Source organism: Cryptomeria japonica, chromosome 6 (genome assembly GCF_030272615.1).
Source record: "Cryptomeria japonica chromosome 6, Sugi_1.0, whole genome shotgun sequence".
Taxonomy (NCBI): domain Eukaryota; kingdom Viridiplantae; phylum Streptophyta; class Pinopsida; order Cupressales; family Cupressaceae; genus Cryptomeria; species Cryptomeria japonica.
The window spans coordinates 146223196-146243545 of NC_081410.1; the positions used below are offsets into that span (position 1 = coordinate 146223196).

Here is a 20350-nt window from a genome sequence, read left to right on the forward strand (position 1 = left end):
TTGGCTGACCTATTTAAGGGTTTTGATGATTAACCCTGATATAAAGGAGTGCACATCTATTAGTGAGTTTGTGGAATGGGTGTGAAGTGACATGCTAAAGGTGTGAAAGATCTACAAGCAGATCTGAGATTGGATATGTGCTAAAGATTGTTGTGAAGAACTTTGATGATAATATTGTCAGCGTAACAGAGTTCAGAGATCGTGTTTTGGAAGTAGAAGAGTTTGCTATGATATTGATCGCTTGACACAATGGTTCAAGATCAATTTCATGATCAAGAGATCTTGTTCTTTCTAATTCAGCTATTTGTTTCTCTGTTGTAAGACAATGAGTCTCTTGGCAACTTTTGGTTTCTTGCCTTGAAATAGTGTTTTTCAGTCTTGCAAGTCATTTGTATCTTGCCCTAAGGTTGTGCGCCTCAGTTCTGCAAGTCCTCTCAGGAGTAGGGTGTTCTGAAGGCAACATTGTAACAAATTATATTTATATTGTGAGTTTGATTCTCACCGTGTTTTTTCCTTGATTGGGTTTTTCACTTTAATCTAGTGTTCATGTGTTTGTTGTGCTTCATACTTTCATAATTTGTTATTACTGAGATTATATGCTTGTGATTCAAAGTTTTAAGATCAGTATTTAAGTATTTGAAGGTTCGGATTGATTCACCACCCCTCTGTCCTGTTGTGTGTTCAACATAGGAATAATAGACCAACCACTTTGGAATGTTCACTATTCCATCTTCAACTCTATTCATGAAATGACAAGCATTTACATTAAGAGAAATGAGTTAGTTTTGTCCTTAAAATGTATTTGAATCCATGTTTTAGTGTTTGGGGGAACACTTTTGGGTTTTTGGTCAAAATTGGAAGTCAATCTATTAAAAAAAAATCAAATAAATTCATATCTTGGGCATCAAAGTATGCTAGGTACATTGTGGGTTCACTTCGGTTTGTCTGAAATAGACCCATCGGCCTAGGATGGGACCTTGGATAGCTCCAAGGTTGGATTGGAACCGAACCAAAACTGGTAACACAACAAATAAAAACCAATCAAGAGTTTTTAAACTCTACTTTTTGTTAGGTCAAGATGCAATGATATTAAGACAAATGTCTACATTTAGTGACACCTTAATCTATCAAGTTTGTTTCAGATCATTGATTCTGCTGAGGGAAAATGAAGCAATGATTATTGCTGATTTAGATCTAGTTTGAGCTGCTCAAGTCATGAATTTTGTGTCAAATGGGCCAAATCTTAGCATTAAATATGTACTCATAGTCTCATAGAGATTTCTTGGTAATCCTTAGATATTTCCTATCATTTTATTGATTGAGATTTAATGTTGAGATTCATGGGATTAAAGCTATTTCACTAAGTTAACAACAAATCTTCTCAACAAATTGACTGTGCAGGTCTCCCTTTTAGACATCGATGATGTTTTGCCACCAGCCACATGGTTTCTGGTTGGCCATTCTCTTGGCACAAGGGTATGGCTATGTGGTGGAAGAACATTCACAACAATCACTTGACTATTAACACCTTTGATTCTCTGGTTGATGGGTACTCTAAGGAATGTGTCTTCTCAAAATATTGGATTGGCTCTGCCAGTTCCCTTGTGGCATGTCATGTTCTTGAGGGAAAGGAAAGGAAAGGGTGTTTTATAGTCCACAATGCCAACAATCTGTATATGGGTCTTCAAATGGGTTAGAGCCTAAGTTACCGGAATCGCCCTGGCAGCCTTGGAATCGGGTCCTGATTCCTTACGGGTCCTAGTTTGAGCCTGGTCCCCCGTGGATTCCACCTGGGTTCCTCCCAGGCGGCTGGGTCATCTGTGGGAGAAAATGTTCCATAAACCTAGTTATAAATTTAGAATGTTTTCCTCTGTATTGTATACCAGATTTATTTCAGTTCATTCATATACTGAGCAACATCTGCTGCAGTGATATGCATCATTAGTGATGGAGAACTGCAGGGATTTTAATGCAAATGATATTTCATTACCTAATTACAGTAATACCATGGTTGTCAGTTGTCTAATACTCTAAGCATTAAAAACCTTTCAAACAAAATCTAAAAATGCTTTAGAGAGAGAAGTAAAGGCATTGACAATAATGGATTTATGATTTATCATTTATGTATGCAAAGTTACATTGTATATTTCGTATTTGTATGGATTGTATCATTGTAATAATCAATAATGGTAGTGATACTTTATATAATTATATTTTATAATTTTGATGTTTGAACACATACATACATACATACATACATACACACACACACACACATACCCATACCCAAATCGGTAACTTAGGCTAGAGCAATATGGGACTACCTCGTACTCCTTGCGGGAGGTACCCAACTGCATTACAAATGAGGCGTACGTACCTTAACCCCCCTGTGGGATTTGAACTTGTGACCTCTCTTTCAAGAGCACAAATTCTCCACCACTAGGCCAACTCAGGCTGTACATGCCAACTTAGGCTGTACAGAGAGTTTCTCAAGTGGCTTTTATAGCTATAGGAGTTGTGTGGTTATAGAGAGTCCTCCTTTGGCTCCGTTTGGTGATTCCATCAAGCTTTTGATCTAGTTGTTTGTCTATTGGATTCTCCAACTAGACATTCCTTTGTTTGCATTGCATCCATGGATGGGGCCTCTGAGGGGTTGTCTTGTCCCCATCCCCTCTCCTTGATCCAAGTACTTAAAGGATGTTGTTTCTTGGAGAATTCAAAGGAGGAAGAAAGGTCTTCCCAAATTTGTCTCTCAATTGCACACTAGGTTAATGGTGTGAGGTTGAATAGGGAAGGGTTTGGCACTGCTTAGGCTGGATAGTTGGGTACTATTTAATGCTTGGCAACTTGGTTGCAATTGTGTTTGTTTTGGCTTGTCAGCTTAGGTTCAGTTGTTTTGTTTTTCTTTTAATTCTCAATGGTTTATGGTCCCTTTGAAACCAACATGTCTTAATCAAAACAACTCTTTACATGTAGCCACAAAGTTTCTTGTTGCTGCCATTATTTTTGGTGAAATTATTGATTCTCGTGATCGCTGTAAGCAAAAGATAGTATCATCTTTAATATTGACATTGATTGTATAAAGAACACAAAAGGTGAAAAAATCATATGCAAAAAAAATTTATACTGACATGGTCAAGGGAATGATGCAGCAACCAAATCAATGTGGGCTTAGTCCTGGAACATGTAGGTATGAAAACTTCTCCAATGTGTATCTCCATTTCAAGAATGCTCAGCCAATTGAAGGTGGTCCTGAAAATCTGAGACCATTAGGAGATAGATATACCCATATTAGGAAATCTTTCTTTCATAGAGCTGCTGCAAGAACTGGTGTTTTTTCTTGTGCTGAAAAGGTGAAGCATAGTAACAGAAAACACAAAAAACATTTGAGTACTTGCAATTTAAATTTACATGTGACCTTTGGCGCGTTCTACCACGTTTGTACATGGTTTTGATAACTTGGTTAAGCTGGGAAAAAATGTGTTTAATTGAAAAACATGCTTTAAATGCGTGTAATTGAAAAACATGCAGGTGTTTGCGTACACATGTTTTTCTATAAAAACCTCCAAACTAATGTTCCTGTCATTGTTTCACTTTCTGTCTCGCTCATCTGGGGCGATATTCTCTATATGGAGTTCCTTTTGGAATCACTCTCAAATTTTATTTGATAGAATATCTAGCCATGGTTTGTTTGTTTCTATAATACATGTCTTTATTTTGTAGGTTATGATGGCAAATAACCTACATGTAAATATCAGCAAATAATCTACTTGGCTTTGTAGGTTATAGTTTCTATATTGGGTAATAGTTAAATGCAAATATCAAATCAAGAGAAAGATGTTTTCATACCTGAAAATGTTTTTGGTTGTTGATAACATATGTTTTGATGGTTTTGGGTTATAAACAAATATTGTGCTTCCATAGTTTTTATACTTGCCTTTATATTGTAGGTTATGCCAGCAGTTGTTTCAGTAATGAAGCAAGAATCCGAACTAATTACACTTATTAAACCTCAGTTTGAAGCTCGCAGGTCTCAGGTGAGCAATGGTATATTTTGCATAATATACTTCCATTGTTTTTAGACTTAGGATTCATATGTATGCTTATTTTACACTACATGTTCTATAGTATTCATGGGGCTATATTAGAATATTTCAGTTTGACAAAACAAGATTTTTCAAGTTTTTTACCATTTTCTAATTTTTATATTTCTTTCCTTTTAAGCTGCAACTTAAAATCTCTGTGAATACCACAGTAATTTATGACAAGTAACCAATGCCATATTGTTGCATTCTTGACAGTTTTATGCTTGTTGTGAATACATCATTTTTAGGGGAAAAAGCTTTATTAGTTTGGGACTTGTACCAACTCGTCACTCTTGGCTATCCTTAAATAAAGTTATGTTACATTTTTCTGATAAGATGACATAAATCCTAGATGCACAGGCGCCCTCAACTAGATTTTTGCTGAATCTAAAGGCTTTAGGTATCCCTATTATAGTATTGGAATTTGACATGATAGGAAATTTTGAGGTTTTCAAATGCTATCTAAATTTCTATATTTGTTTCCTTTAAAGTTGTAATATAATTCTGTGTGAACATGCAGTATTCTATAGCAAGAACCTTTGTTGTTTTGTTGTATCTCTTGATAGTCATATAGTTGTTGCAACACAACTCACTTGTGGTTACTTTAGCTTATTAATTTGGGACTACAATAAACTCACCACTCTTGACTGTCCTTTAATAAAATATGATGGTTTTTGTAATGTCCCCACTTTAGCAGTTGACCAAGTGTGTGTGCGTTAGCCTTGTTCTACATGGTCTTGAGGGCTAACGAAGGGTTTAAGGGGATCCTGGAGTGTTTTGGCCTAGTCATTTCCAGTTTGGGCCAAAATGAAGTTGATTTACTCAGTTTCAGGCATACTTACTATTTTTAGTAAGTCAGCAGGACATAGTGGAGGCCAGTTTTGGTGTTTGGATTTGATACTCCTCGGTGAGAGCTTGCCGACGAGCTATCACTCGCATTATTCGGAGGCCGTTTGCTAATACATTTTAATGCCTGAAGTTTTATTAAAGTAACATTTAATTTAATTGTAAAATATTAAAGTGTTACTTTAATATTTATTTTATGGGGATCTGTACCCAAGGGAGACATAAGTGAATATTTTAATATATGTTTTATGTTGCTCATCTTTTATCCCACATTGCCCATGAGAGTTGAGTGGACCCTTGGAAAAAGAATAAAAGAAAGCATTTGTGGCTTCATTAGATATGTTGAATATGAGAAGAATTGGTATGTGTGAGTTGCAGATCCGTTCTTGGCATTAGAGGACATCTATCCTCTCTTGTGACATTCTAGATGTCATTCCCCTGGGGTTTGGCCTTTGGAATCCATTGCTATCAGCTTCATTATCAGGGAGACTGGGTGCATTTCTAGCTACAAGCAGATTTAATGTTTGTTCATATCTTCTTCCCTACTTGTCCGATGCTTATGCCATTTAGAGGAGATGATTTTATGAAGATATTGGACCTGTTGAAGACAAATTAATATTGCTGCAACACTATTCACGTGGGTACTATTCACGTGGTTACTATTCACGCGGGTACTATTCATGTCACTGTAGCAGCAAGATTGAAAATGATTGCTGGAGTATTATGTCAATAATGTTGGAATAATTAGTGAGTTGATAATCTGCCATGTATTTGATTTTATTAAAATCTGAAAATAACATCTTATCAGGAGTAGTTCAATTTTCAGTTTGTATATTATTGTAGTTTCATTCTTGTCCATATTCTGTGATTTCAATTCCATGTAAAACAAACCAACATTTCATTTCCGGAGCCATAAGGGAATTTAAAACATTAAACGGAGAAATAAGGAGTTGGATGCAAACTGTTTGATAAAATTCCTAGCAGCAATTGGTATGGTTTTTGGGCATTCCGGGGTGTCCATTACATTTTTTAAATTAAAGATAACACATACCCTAGACCCATGGGCTCCATTGATGTCAAGTATGCTAGGCCTCCTTGACTATAGGCTTCTTGGACATGAAGGCTTTAGGTTGAAGAGGGAATGTGTAGTCATTACTATTTCCTGTCTACCTGAAGGCTTTGGGGCTGATCAATGAGATATATTCTGTCTCCTTGACCCCGAGGCTTTGGGATTGATAGGTGAAAAATGAAAGGTCTTCTCAATTTTAATGTTCTCAAGCTGATTGGTGAAATATAATGTGTTGTCAGCTTAATGTGTCTAGGGCTGGCCAATAATAATAGATCCATATTGAACCAAAGGCTTATCTAAGAATTCAGATATTTATATGACCTCACTATTAGAAGGATATAGGGGGTGCTCGTAGAGTCCTTTAGATAAAGACTTTAGAGCAAGCTCTAACTTATCATGAATTGTATATTAGTGTTTTGAAATGATTGTGGCTTGGATATATTTTTGAGATTGGACCATTGGGGCAATGTTATAAGTTTGCAGCACTTGTTACGAGGCTAAAAATGTTGGTGTGAATGCTGTTATATCCCAACTAGTTCATAGTTAGAACCTATTCACATGTTAAGTTTACTTAGGCTAGCTTGCATTTAAGTTAGTTGTCATAAAGTTGCTTTATGTAACTTGTCATTTAATAATGTTCATAAGATCATGTTAGTTATCCTAGGTGACAGTCTAGAAGATATGAGCTATACCTCATTATTTATTATTTGCTTCAGGCATTAATCATAATGCACTATGCATTTAATATTTATATCAAGGGTAGTTGTAATCTTACCTCATCGCTTTGCCTGTATAAGCAAGGCTCATTTGTACATTGTATCATATCAATTTCATCTTAATCATACCATTTTTTATCTCATTCTTCATTCAAGCTCGTGTTTCAACATTCTCTTGTGGTTGGTATCTTTCTTGGCCGATCCTTGAGGTCTGCAGCTTCATGATGGGTTCTTGATTATTTCAACAAAAAACAGTAGTCAAATGGAGTCCAATGACAGAGTTTTTGCATATTCTTATTTATCTCAAAATTATATGCAATTTAATAAAGAAAGAAAGAAAGCAAAAAAAAGTGGTTGTTGAAGCTGTGATAGTCTGATGAAGTGTACAGAAGTTGTTTACAAAGTCATGCAGTTGCTGAAGAAGATTTTGGTACATCTTTTTAACTTTCAGAATTGATTGTTGGGTTATACTGACAACATCTACAAGTGGCATAAATTTTTTATGTAGCAATATAGGCATCATACAGCCTATTTGTAATGTCCCCTCTTTGCACCTAGTTAGCATGGGAGGACTATTAGCCTATTCTGAGTCCTTGTAGGCTAAGTAGTCAGGGTTAAGGGACTCTTTGTATCGTGGTTGGGTTCGTGCAGTTGTTTCTAGAGCTTTCTTGTAGAGTTACTATTTTTAGCAGGGAGCTATTTAAGTACTTACTATTTATAGTAAGTCAGTGGGCCACTAGCTTCAGTTAGTGCGGGCTTCTATCAATATCTTTGGTGAGTTACAAGGTTTCAAAGAATTATTTGATTTATTGCCCTTATTAATATTTTAAGTGTTACTTTTAAGTCAGTCGGAAAAGTACCCCATGGCCTAGTCAAACAACGTTGTTTTAAAAGGGGAACCAATGTATTTCCAAGACTTGAGGCTAATATAATGTTTTTTGAAGATGGACGCCTCGGTTGAGAGGGGAAAAAGTTTATTAAAATTGCAAATTATTTTTTAAAAGGGAAAAAGGGACGCCCATATGGAGGAATAAAGTGAATTTAAAAAAAAAAGGAAAACAAAAAAACAAAATGGAGGGAAAACCCTAAAGCCGCCCTAATTCTCCCTCATTCTTTAAAAAGGTGTTGGAGCTCTCATTTGTGCATGGTGTTTTTGGCAACATAATGAAGTGCTGCTGGAGTGTTTCTAGGAAGGACAAATCTCCTGGTTTGAGGACAAAAACTCTCAGCTGGGACACCAGTTTTGGTGGAGGAAGACCCACTCAAGTTGGTCATTGTTAGAAGATCGAAGTTTTGATGTTTTGGTGTGTGTTTGGGGGTGAAGATGAAGATTTTCAGTGTGTTTTGATGTGGTTTTCAGTCTGCAGTTCGGTGTGTGTGGTTTTCATGTGTTGGTGACCGTCTTCCCTTTGGAGTGAGTTAGGGTGTGTTTGGCTTCTTTCAGTGTGCTGGAGCCTATTAACAGTTTTCTGGAAGTGTTTATTCAAGGTGGCTGAAGCACGTTTTTGATCATAACTCTTGGAGAGATTCAAATCCGCTTCTGGGTATTGGCCAAATGAATTCCTTGCAGCTAGGCAGTGAGTTTACATATATTACATGAGGGTTTTGGTTTGGTATTGATTTTCTGGTACAAATTGCCCTAGAAGGAAGCATTCAGTTTTGAGCATTGGAAAGTGGAAAAAGCAAGTTATTTTTCTGTGTGTTGAGGGCTGCAAATCATCATACTTTAGACATCTAAGGGTTTCTATCAGGTTGGGTCCAGCTTGAAGGTTGAAGAAGTGATGATAATTTCATATGAGTCACCCTTGGTCCATTGGAATGCCCAGGGTGCTGCAGCAAAGACTTTTTAAAAGAGTTTCCAGAGATTAGGCAGCTTTCCGAGTCATTAAAAAACAGTTCCTATAAGTTTGAGTGTGGCTGTTTGCAAATTACAAATAAAATCTGCTATTTTCAGGTCTGTATTAGTTGTAATCAGTCTTTCTTCTGGTGATATGCAATCTGAGTTGATGAGTTTAATGTCCTTTGATAATTTACACACTTGTTCTTTTCATTGTGCTATAAGTTGAACGTTTCTGAACTTTATTGCAATAAGAACATGAATGTAATCTGAGAACAATAAGACAAACAGCAAAACAGTACATATCCTTTCAATTGAGCATTCAATCTGCAAACAACTTTTAAAAAAAAAGCAGGGATATTCATTACAGTGGTATTAGAACATAACTCTTCCTGCCATCCAGTGGTTAATGAGCTTCTATGAGCATCAGTGATAGAGAGAGAAGCTATCAAGAAAGACCATGGAAAAAAGAAGAGGATTTTTGGGAAAAGTGGCCTTCAGATACTGAGGAACAACAATCTGTGAATCAATCAGAACAATCAGAAAATTCTGAAAACATGGGTGATAGAGCTGAAAGAGAAAACAGAGAACCAAAACAGGACCAAACAGCTCTTCTTTTGGATGCTTTGGTTAGGAGTCAGGCACAAGCTAACCAACGCTTGGATCAACTAATTAATTTAATCACTCAAATGGGACTCAACAATGGTGGTAATATTTCAGTGTTCCATGGCTGTTGGGGACGGGGGGACAAAGGGAAAAAGTTGTGGGGACGGGTTTCGGAGACGGGGGGACTTGGGCCTGGGGAGGGGGAAACGCGTTTCCGTGGAACACTGTAATATTTGTGATGTCCCCACACAAGACTTTGTCCAGTATTGTTATAATTAAGAAAGCTTCTTGTATTATCCTTATATATGATAAGCTACATGGATAAGTTATTACAAAGATATTAAGCAGTGATCTCAAAAGAATATTTCAACAAAGAATGGTGAGGTGATGATAAACGCTGAGTATCATAAATATGGTTATATTGATTGTAGACAATGATCAATAAATGACAGCGATTATAATATGCACTAATTAATAAGTTGAGAGGCAGCGGTCACTTTACAAAATCAGTCACTTGTTTAAGGCGGGGAATTTTATTGGCTGGGCAACAATTCAGTTAAGAAGAAACATCAGAAGTCATACCTCTGTGTTGTTTCATACAACATGAAAATCGCAGGCTAAGGAAGGATAAAAAGTGGTACGAAGGACGCCATCCAAAGACTTAAAAACACATCCACTAAGGCAGAACTATATGCAATTATTGAAGGCTCATAAGCCGATTGAAGGGAAGGCGATAACTAGTTAAGCGAGGATATATAGCGATAACTACTTATTGATAATTTGTCAAGCCTTATGATTAGATGACAGCACTTGACTAATCACCCAACTATCGTTAATCAAGGGATTGATATTATTGTGACTCCATTTTAACTAAATCGATAATTAGTGACGGCATCAATGTTGAAGGATATCAAAGACTCACCAATAATTAGCTTGCTCCCAATAATCAAAGTTGTTCATAGGTGAGATGAGAAATAGAAAGATTAAGAAGGAATCGGTTAAAGAAGTCTAATCGATAAACTATTAAGCAGTATGGTTTGTTATGAAGGGACAAAGTCATGTCTTTCAGAGGCATCGCTTCAAAGTGTAAAGTATAAGAAGGGATCAATAACATATACTTTGGATATACGTGGGAAGAGATATCTGGTAACAGGGCACATCGTCTTACTTCCAGAACATTATACACTTATATTTAAATAATAGCCTACAGCCGTAACACTCGCTACTCCCTTAAAGTTATAATTGCAGTAATTAGTATCGAGTCATTATCCTCAGAAACACTGACCAAGTCGGATATCATAGTAGTTTCCCGTATATCTATAAGATTGATATCTATCTAAACTTGTAGATTGATATCTAATATATTATAGTGTGGTTATATTATTCTATTTAGATGACATAGTAGATCTAAAATAACAGTCATTCTATATCTGAATCCTGTTTGGCAATATAAAACTTATAAAATTGTCAACACTAAGCACCAAAATAGGAAGAAGTGGCTGGCAATTTAAGATTTAGGCAAAAATCTTTGGGATCCAAATAGGGGACATTACAATAATGGTCAAGGAAATGGTGGGAATCATCATGGAGCAACAAACCAACATCACAGGGCAGCAGTAGCTAGACCCCTTTATGGTGGGCTTTTTGGCAAGAGTGCAACCACTAGCAGGGAATGAACCCACTTTGCTAGACTTACAAGATGAATTGAGACAAGATTGGCATGATGTAGGACCTGATTTTTAGCGTGACATAACTCTGCGTGATTACATGGATGTTAGGATGAGACATACCTTTCAGAGGAAACAGAGAGAAACACAATGAATTGCACAGGAAGGTGGGAAGACTCGCACTCCCTTATTTTGATGGATTGGGTAAGACCGCAGCTAGATCATGGGTACAAAAACTAGATACCTACATCAATCTCAATCCTATGCCGGAAAAGGAGTCCATTAAATATGCTGTTATGCATTTGGATGGTGTTTCCCACGAGTGGTGTCATCATGGCATGATCACCATGGGACATGACCAAATTACATCCTATGCTGAGTTCACTGAGAGGCCAAGATTGATATCCAACACTATGATGGAGAAATCAGTGCAGAGAATTGGACCAATGGGTGTCCCAGATGAAAGTATATTACAATTTGCACCAGCTATCTCCAAAATAATAAATCCCTTTGCAAGGTTGAGACTCTCTAGGCATGCTCTCAACAAAATGAGTTTATGCTCACTTCTTGGAGGTTTGGAAGGTACCGATAGTGTCAAAGTGGGAGGACTTAAAGATATTTACCCAATCTGCCATGAAGAAGATGCACTGGCATCAATTGAAGTAGGAAGGACATAGTGTACAAGCTTATACTAGTGAATTTTGAAAGAGAGTTCCAACCTTGGAATGATATACTGGGGCATGATGTGTTAATTAAATACATGGGAGGTTTACTAGACCATCTACAAAGGGCAACCTCAGGCCAAACTGGGGTTTGTGCACAAGCACATTACTTAAGAGTTGGATAAAAGGAGGTCTTTTTTGCTTGCAACAAAGGGAGTGAATAAAAACAAGGTAGTAATAAAAAATTAGAGTGCAAGGACCCAAAGATATCAACTTTCATGTGAAAGCCCATGTACAAAGGAAAGAACAAGTTTCATTGCTCTCATTGTGATAAGGATGGTCACATGGAGGAGAGATGTTGATGGTTGCATCCTACCTTAATGCCTTCTTGGACGAGGAAGAAGCAAGATATCAATTCTGTCATCGTGGGCAAGGATAAAGAAATCAATGGAGATTCCTCAAATGATGGTGGTCACGTTTCTCTTGCCACACTTAAGAAGGGTGGTTTGAAGGCATGTTGCAGCTCCCATGGTGAAGGATATTTGACCCATTTGTTTCAAGCAAGAGGGCAGGTAAAAGGTAAGAAGTTGACTGCTTTATTTAATCTCATTTCTTCCAAGTTGGTTAGTGAACTAAACCTAGAGGTATTGCCACACTCATGTCAATAGTCTCTGGGGTGGTTGCAGCATGGCGTTGATATGAGGGTTAGTAAGCAGTGTCAGTTAGCATTTAGCCTACATCCAGAGTATAGGGATGAAGGTTTATTTGATGTTGTGCTATTAGAGATTTGTAATTTGATTATTGGTAGTCCCTACTTGCATGGGAGGGATACTGTTTATTTCAGGTACAAGAATCAATATAGGTCTGAGTTGAAGGGAAGAAACTTCTTTCTGAATTCCTATGTTTGTAGGCATAGCATTGCCATTCCTAGCACCTAAAATTATAAGAGGTTGATTAGTGCTTCTTGAATGCTGATTCTTTCATGGATAAGGGACTAGATGTGCATTGATGGGCAGCATATAAGACTGTTGTAAAGCTTTAGAATGATGCAAACCAGTAGGGTGTAAGGTTGTTGCATATTGTTGAGCATGCACATTATTCGAATGAAATGGACCGTGAGTTGAAGAAGCTAACCACAAAGTCGGGCAAACTTTCTCCTTTTAGTTTTGCTGATATAGTAAGCAAAACAGTTAAGAGACAGGCTGGTGTCTATTTGACATCTATTGGATGAAACAAAAAGAAATAAGCTATATTGATGTCCACAAATGATTAAAAGTTGGTTAATACAACTCAAAATAACAACATTATACGATAGAAAGTTCTATGAAGAGAAGAAGAACAAAAGTATAAATACAAAAAATCAAGGGACCACCAAAACTAGTGGTCAAGAAATAGGTACAAATAGCCAAGTAAGGTGAACAAGAACCTTGAAGAGCAAAGAGTAGACATAGAGGTAAACTAGAGAGTATCATGTATCATTGTTTTGGCTAGAAATGGTAAAGTCCCTTGTGCCATTGTCGATTGTTGTGAAGGGACCAATACAAGATCTGATAATGCTCATTGTGGAGTGTAAAGGGCCGGGAGAGATACTTCCACTAGGATCAGATTAACATCCAAGGCTGAAGTAGCATTTGTAGTAGTGAAAAAGCCCATAATATGTATCTAGCCTTGTGATTGGGAGATGGTTGAAGAGGAGTAGAATCTTGAAAAATTACATGTAAGGATTTGTGCTAAAGGGTGATGGCCTCTTAAAGATAAAGAGTCAAACATCGCTAGCTTGAGTAAGTAGAGAGATTGTTTCCAAAGGCCTTGCAAACCATTAGATCTCTTAAAAATTGGGGCACCTCAAGATGAAATGCTCTTGGAGGGAGCAAAGATGATAGATTTGGTTAGGGTGAGGAATATGATGATTTGTTTCAACTTGTATTTCATGGGAACACACACTCATTTGGACAAGGGGAAAGTTCAAGCCATGTGACCAATGATGCTAGAGATTGCGAGAGTGGCATAGTAGACCATCTTTGATTTGTAGGAAATGCTCAACACAAAAAGAAAGGTTTGGGTTGAGTGCTCTAGGAGGAGTGTCCAGGTGAATTGGATGTATTTCTTGTAGATGCCCCTTCTAGCACCTTTGGTAATGGTCTCCTTTGAAGGAAGTAGTTGAGAAGTGTCCAAGGAATACATGAAAGGAGGTAGTCTATCAATATGCCAATAGAAAGGAGTGGGCTAGTTGTCAAGTACCAACACAAATATTATTAAATTAGACCTAGTGAAGAAACTCTCTTAGAAGAATGAAGAGCCAAATATGGATATCTATCACAACCAAAAGTGTAGTCACCCATAGATCTAAGTTTGTGTATGTAGATCATAGAAACGAGACTCGGACTTGGCTTGGACTCGGCGAGGCCGACTCGACTTGGGACTCAAACTGGCAAAAGAACTCGGCTGGACTTGGCAAAGTGAAAAACTCAAGAAATTTAGAGAGTTTTAAAGATTTAAAACTTGTTTCATGCACCCTTTATTAAACACACCTTAAAGACACAATAACATCATCAAATAGAAGCTAATTTGATTACATACACAAGTATACATCTTTCACATAAGCATAAACGGAAATTATAGCTGAAGGAAATAACAAACATAGATATATAAATATTGCCAAATGTATACAATATTACAAAACTCATGGAACAAAAAATCCATGCCATCATATGATCAAATGTTCCATACAAATATCAAAAGTAAAAACAACTACAAGCCTATGGCTCAAAGGAGCCTGCATCCCTCCTACGAAGGTGTCTAAGGTAGGTTTTGGATGATTCGACAACCATAGCCTCTCCCTGTGACACCATGCTACCCTCACCAACATCAGGTATATGAATATCTGTGTCACTATCTGCTTTTGGCTCTGCTGCCTTTGCTCGTGCTCTTTGCTCCTCCTCTGCCATGGCTACAGCCTCAACCTCTGTATCTGCTTGGTCGACCCAATCAATGTCGTCGTCACTAAAGACAGGTTCTATAGCCTCAGTGTTCCACTCGGCTTCATGATCAACCTCCTCTAGAATAATAGGGGTGATGTCATTCTGTGTACTCCGTTTCCGTTTGAGGCAGAGGTTGTAGTGAACAAAGACAAGATCGTTCAACTTCTCCACAAATAATCTATTGAACCTCTTGGAGTGTATGTGCTCAAACATACTCCAATTGCGCTCACAACTAGATGTGCTGCATGGTTGGCTCAAAATGCGAATGATCAACTTCTGAATATTTGGTGTTTTTGGGCCAAAAAAGTTTCACCAATTATCTGAATTTGAAATGAGAAAAATAAAAAAACAGTCTCTCTCAACTCTTACTTTTAACAATATATAATAAAATGAAAATTATGCCTTAGAATGTATTTTTACTTGGCATCATAGTTGTCCTACTTTCTTTGTAGATAGGACGAGAGAAGTTCTCCCCTTGAGCACTAGAAAACAACTGTATGTCTCGCATAATTTCGGTAGTAGTACAACTAGCAGGTGCCATCCACTTTATGACTGAGTACAACCCACTAAGAACCTCCTCATCTGCCTTGAAAGTTAGGCTGAAATGGAATGCTGGATTAAGATAATATGCTGCTGCATGGATGGGCCTGTGAAGCTGGTTATGCCATCTCTTATCAATGATATCCCAAATGGGACGATAGCTACTCTCATCTCCTCCATACACGGATCTGATGGCCTCCTTGGCCCCATCCATGCCCTCATATATGTAGCCCATTGCAGGCTTTTCCCCATCCGTAGCTGCAAAATTGCAGATATTGTGTAATTTATAAAAATGAGCAAATAAGAGAAAATGATGAATAAATTATAAAAGAGAAACTTAAATTGTAGAATTTATAAAAAAATTACCTTCACAATCTTAGCACAAGGGGTCCAAAAGCCTCCCTCATCAAAAATGCAATCTGCCATATCTATCCCTACAGTGGTAGCAACATAGGATGAGGAAGCCCACTCCTCACTAACAATCATATGTCTCAAAGCCACCTTACACCGAAGCATGGACTATAATGTAATGAAGTTAGTGGCAAATCTGGTGATTCCAGGACGAGCTAACTCCCTCTGCTCCATGTATTGCCTCATAAGAGCTAACACCCATGAATGATTATATACAAATTTGCAAACATTTCTTGCCCTTTCTACACATCTCTTAATCCATGGGAGTTTCCCAATATCCTCCAACATGAGGTCAATGCAATGGGCGACACATGGAGTCCAAAATATAGATGGGTGCCACTCCATCAAAAGTCTAACCTACAACAACATAATTTGCTGCATTATCGGTGACTACTTGCACCACATTCTCCTCACCCACGTCATGTATCACCTCCTCTATTTCCTCACATAGGAATGTGGCGTTTTTGTGGTGCGCGGAGGCATCAATGGACTCGATGAAAACAGTGCCCCCTGAAATTAAAAATAAAGCAAGATCAATGATCATTCAATAAATTATTAAATAAAAATTCAAAAAAAAAAATAATGACTAAATGAAATTAAAATTAATCAATCACTTGCGGAAGAAACAAGAAAATTAAGTAGAGTTCTATTTCTCCTATCTGTCCAACCATTAGCCATGATGGTGCAACCTGTCCTACTCTATATCTGGCGTTGATCGTGTAATTCACCCTTCACATCATGCACTAAATTTGACAAAATTGGTCCCCTTAAATCAGATTCAGAAGGGGCTTTGAACCCCGCCCTGCATATGGTAATGACATCAACCATTTCCTGCCAATAAGGAAACCTGTCACAAATAAATTAAATGAGATACGTTAAGTATGTACTACTAATATGCACAACAAAAAATCAAACTATAAATATTAAAACAATCAAACAAAAAATATTCACCTGGTTGCAAAGAATGGAATAGTGCAGTAGACCCAAAACTTACCGACTGCCATTCCAGTGGCGTCATGGACCTCCTTGTTCCAACCCATGCTCTCAAGTGACGGTTGGCAGCCAGGAGTAGTGCGAGGCTCAAAGTAGGAATCCAACCTCGATTTACGAATTCTAGGGCCAATGCTAACATTCCCACTACCACTGGCAGTGCCAGGACCATGAGCACTAGCAAAAGCAGAAGCACTAGCACTGCGACGATATGGAGGCATGGAAGAAGGCCCTCCAACACAACCAATGCCTGCCAAATCCATTTTTTGCTTGTTCGCCATTTCCTTCTTTTCTTCAAGTGATTCAATTGCCACATAGCACTCACGTGTAGCCTCAACAATTGCTAATGTGCATGGTTCGGCATCATGGCCATGTATGCTGGCAAGATGGTATTTTAATCTATATATTCCTCCATGGAATATTGTTTTGCAATATTTACACTTTGTTTGTCCTTTTTTTTGCCCGGGAAAATCTTCATGATATTTCCAAGCGGGGTCCTTTCTAACTGGGAGTTTAGAAGTAGACATTGTATGATTGTAATGTGAAAATTGAGGCAAATAAAAAAGTCAAGGTTGCTGCAATAAGACATTATTACAAATAAAAGAAAATTAATATTTGAGAATAGGTCCCTTAGATCCTAAAGTTCTAGGATTGATGTAGAATAATTGGTCTTCTTGATTAGAATGCTTCAGGTCTAAGAATTTACATATTGATGGCATCCAATTAATTGAAGTTGAAGGTTTACGGAATACCTTAAGAGATTTTTATATCAAGATTCTACATGTATGTAATGTAAATCAGCAATAACTACATGAATGAGCATTAAACGAGCAAATTTTATATGAAATTCAATGGTGTACCTAATATCATTATGGCAGCTCTTAATTGCTGATGTAATAGAGAGGCTGTCCACCAAAAGGTCCTCAGGTTGATATGCCAGTATTCTGTACTCTGACAGCTGATGCATGAGTATCCGGGCGGATAAGCAATCAGCATCACCCAAAAACATTTCCTTTTAGTTTTCTTCATTTTTTGGTTTGTCTTGGCATCTCTCCATTAGCCTGCAGAGTCTTGTTTTACCATATTTTCGAGTCCGAGACAGCAGAAGATGACTCCCAAGAGCATCAGACAAGAAATTCGAACTGCAACTAGCTCTGACTTAAATGTGGAGGCATAGACAAGGCTTGTGAACTGTTCAATGCCTGTTTAAAAACGTGGTCTCATGGAATTGGTTGATGTAAAACCTTTAAGCAAATGCAATTGGTCGATGTAAAACCAGTTTCCATGCCCTTTGCCAGCATCCTCACGACCTGTTGGAATCTTCAAATAGGGTTCGGATATCCACCAAAACATAAATCGGCCTTTTACTAGTTTTAGCTTGAAAGGCATTCGAAGGAAATGAATGTTGAATAAGAAATCATAGCAAATGAAAGAAAAAAGCCACACAGACATTATTGACAGTGCCTTGAAATTTAAAATGTCAGATAAGATTGGAAGGGTGCATGGTATGGAGTGAACACATGGTAGCAGTGATAGATTATGGGGGCATAGTGATGAAAGGCAATAAAGAGTGCATTACATTTCCATTAGCAACGCAATGAAGGACAAGATAGAGCACATATGGACAGAGGAAGCTTAGCACAAAGGAGGCACTTGAAACTAAGAAGACTATGCAGCACGTAAGATAAAATTATATGTTGCAGATTAGAAACAATGTAGAAGACAGAGTCTAAATGAAGAGAGAGGCACAATATGAAGAGGATTCACGCATAGAAAGAAGATTCTAGCAGACACGTGGAGAGCAAAAATTTGCTGTGGCTGCATAGAGAGGTAAGGAGGAAAAGAATGATAAGTGAGTGAGATAAAACATTATGGATGTGCGAGAGAACCAAAGGTTCTGGGCAGCATGGAAAGAGAATGTGTAAAGACACAGAATTAGGAAAGGTGTCGATCCTTTGGTCTGCTGTTTACGAAGACTGAATGTAGATAGATGAGTTTAGAAAAATGAGGTGGTCATCTGTCAAGAAGTAGAAGTGTGGCTGTAGGGAGAAAATAGTGGGTAGCGGCCAAGAGGTTGAGATGTGTGGGATGCATGTGCATAGAGAGAGGCCAATGAAAAGGCCAAGCTTTGTAATTAAGTTTATTGCAAAGGAATAGTTGATTGTTAAATAAGTGTTTACAGATTTGATGAGAAATAGTTTTATTTCTTTGTTGCAATCTATTGTGTTGAATTGACTGCAGAGAGTCTGCATTTGTTTAAGTTTTGAGGTTTGAAGGCAGGAGAGTGTCCCTCTTGCATGAGCAGCTATGCTACAAAATTTCTTAAAATGAATATTGTAGGTATATTTGAGAAGAGAAAGTAAGAAAGAAATCGTGTTAATGTCCAGAAGTAATCAAAGCAGATATCAGACTCATAAATGCATCCAGTTACAGTCGAAAAAGACACTATGATTAAAAAAGACACCAAGACTTGCAAAAGAAACTAGGATAAAAAACATAATAGATGAGAGCATAACTTGAAGAGATGAACTGAAAGCAGTTAATTCCTATCATTATGGACAAATACAAATATAAATAGTCAATCTAGGGAAGGACCCTTGAAGGGATACAAGGAACCATTGCAGACCAGAGTTGGAGATAGAGACTAGAAATAAATGCTTTCTTATGTTTATATTAATGCTTCGAATAAAAGAAGATATATTATCACCATCTATCTTCAGGAGGGAATGTCCTTGGCTAAGTGGGCAAGATTGAACAATCATAGGAGGAAGCATGAAATTCCCACTATAACTTGTTAGTACCCAAACTCAACGAGGTTCTAGAGATAGAGTGAGAACTAATGAAACATGCTTGTCCATGAGTTTTCCTAATTCACAAATTTATGGTAGGAATCAGTGTAGTTTTAGTATAAACAGGAAACAAAACAAACAATATAGAGCATCATGAGATATCATTAATATAGATTCTATTATCAATAGGGAAGTAGAACATTAAACCATGGAAAATGCATACATTAAAGCTCCACAACAATGTCCAATACATGACCACAAGTACAACGATGGCTGATGGTTCTGACAGTTGCAACCAATTGACCAGCTAATATGAATCAAAAATCAAAATAACTATTGACATGTAGTCTTTGCATAACACAACTTAAAACTGCTTTAATCAAACATTACTTCATTACCGTCGTATCCAACTTATTAAACATTTTCAAGTTGTTAATCCACATTACAAACATTATTGACAATGAAAATAGTCCCTATATCTATGCATTCCCAGGCTCTGTTGCTGGCCCTATTGACACACATTATTTCTAGAAAGTAATTGTAACAAGACTTTCCAATGTGGTTGATGGGTTCTGAAGCGGTAGAATTGCTTAAGGGAATTTATCAACTGAAATGTAACAAAAAATGATAAATTGTCCAATCAAAATGCAACTCAAATGGTTGAACTGATCAGTTGGGATGCACTCAATTGATTAATTTAACTAATCAAAATGCAATTTGAATAATAAAGTCAAAAAACTTAAAAGACTACACTCTTGGTAACTAATAAATTTTGAACCAGGGGGTCAAACTAATGACAGCGATGTGGCAGATCTATGCTGGGAACAAAAGGTACTCAGTTTAATCTAGATAAAAATGCAATTTTAGTTGGAAGAAATAAGGTGCATGAATATATCAATATTTGTAACTAAAGCATGTGGGACTGATGACAAGGTTTCATTATTCCAAAACACTTGATAACCAAACCAACTTAAAGATAATATTTAAACAATCCATTCAAAAGCATAAGCAAACCGTACCATTGAAATAAACTTCAAAAAGAAAAAAATTAAAAAAAATCAAGAGGAACTCAAGGATTGGCTCAGCCGTTAAGCAGGCCATTTCTCCCCAATAGAACTGCCTGTCATGTCCTTCAATTACTACAAATAATT

The 20350-nt window shown here is 37.3% G+C and overlaps 1 protein-coding gene across 6 annotated transcripts in view; it reads left to right on the forward strand.

Annotated features, from left to right (window-relative positions):
• LOC131064983 (uncharacterized) overlaps nucleotides 1-20350 on the forward strand; it is a 109120-nt gene that overhangs the window by 76004 nt on the left and 12766 nt on the right. For 5 of the 6 annotated variants that reach the window (XM_057999327.2, XM_057999332.2, XM_057999328.2 and 2 more), the window contains one exon: nucleotides 3951-4037. The exons of the other annotated variant lie outside the window; for it this stretch is intronic. In XM_057999327.2, the coding sequence (XP_057855310.2) occupies nucleotides 3951-4037 (87 nt within the window). The remainder of the gene's footprint in view (nucleotides 1-3950; nucleotides 4038-20350) is intronic. 6 annotated transcript variants of the gene reach the window in all.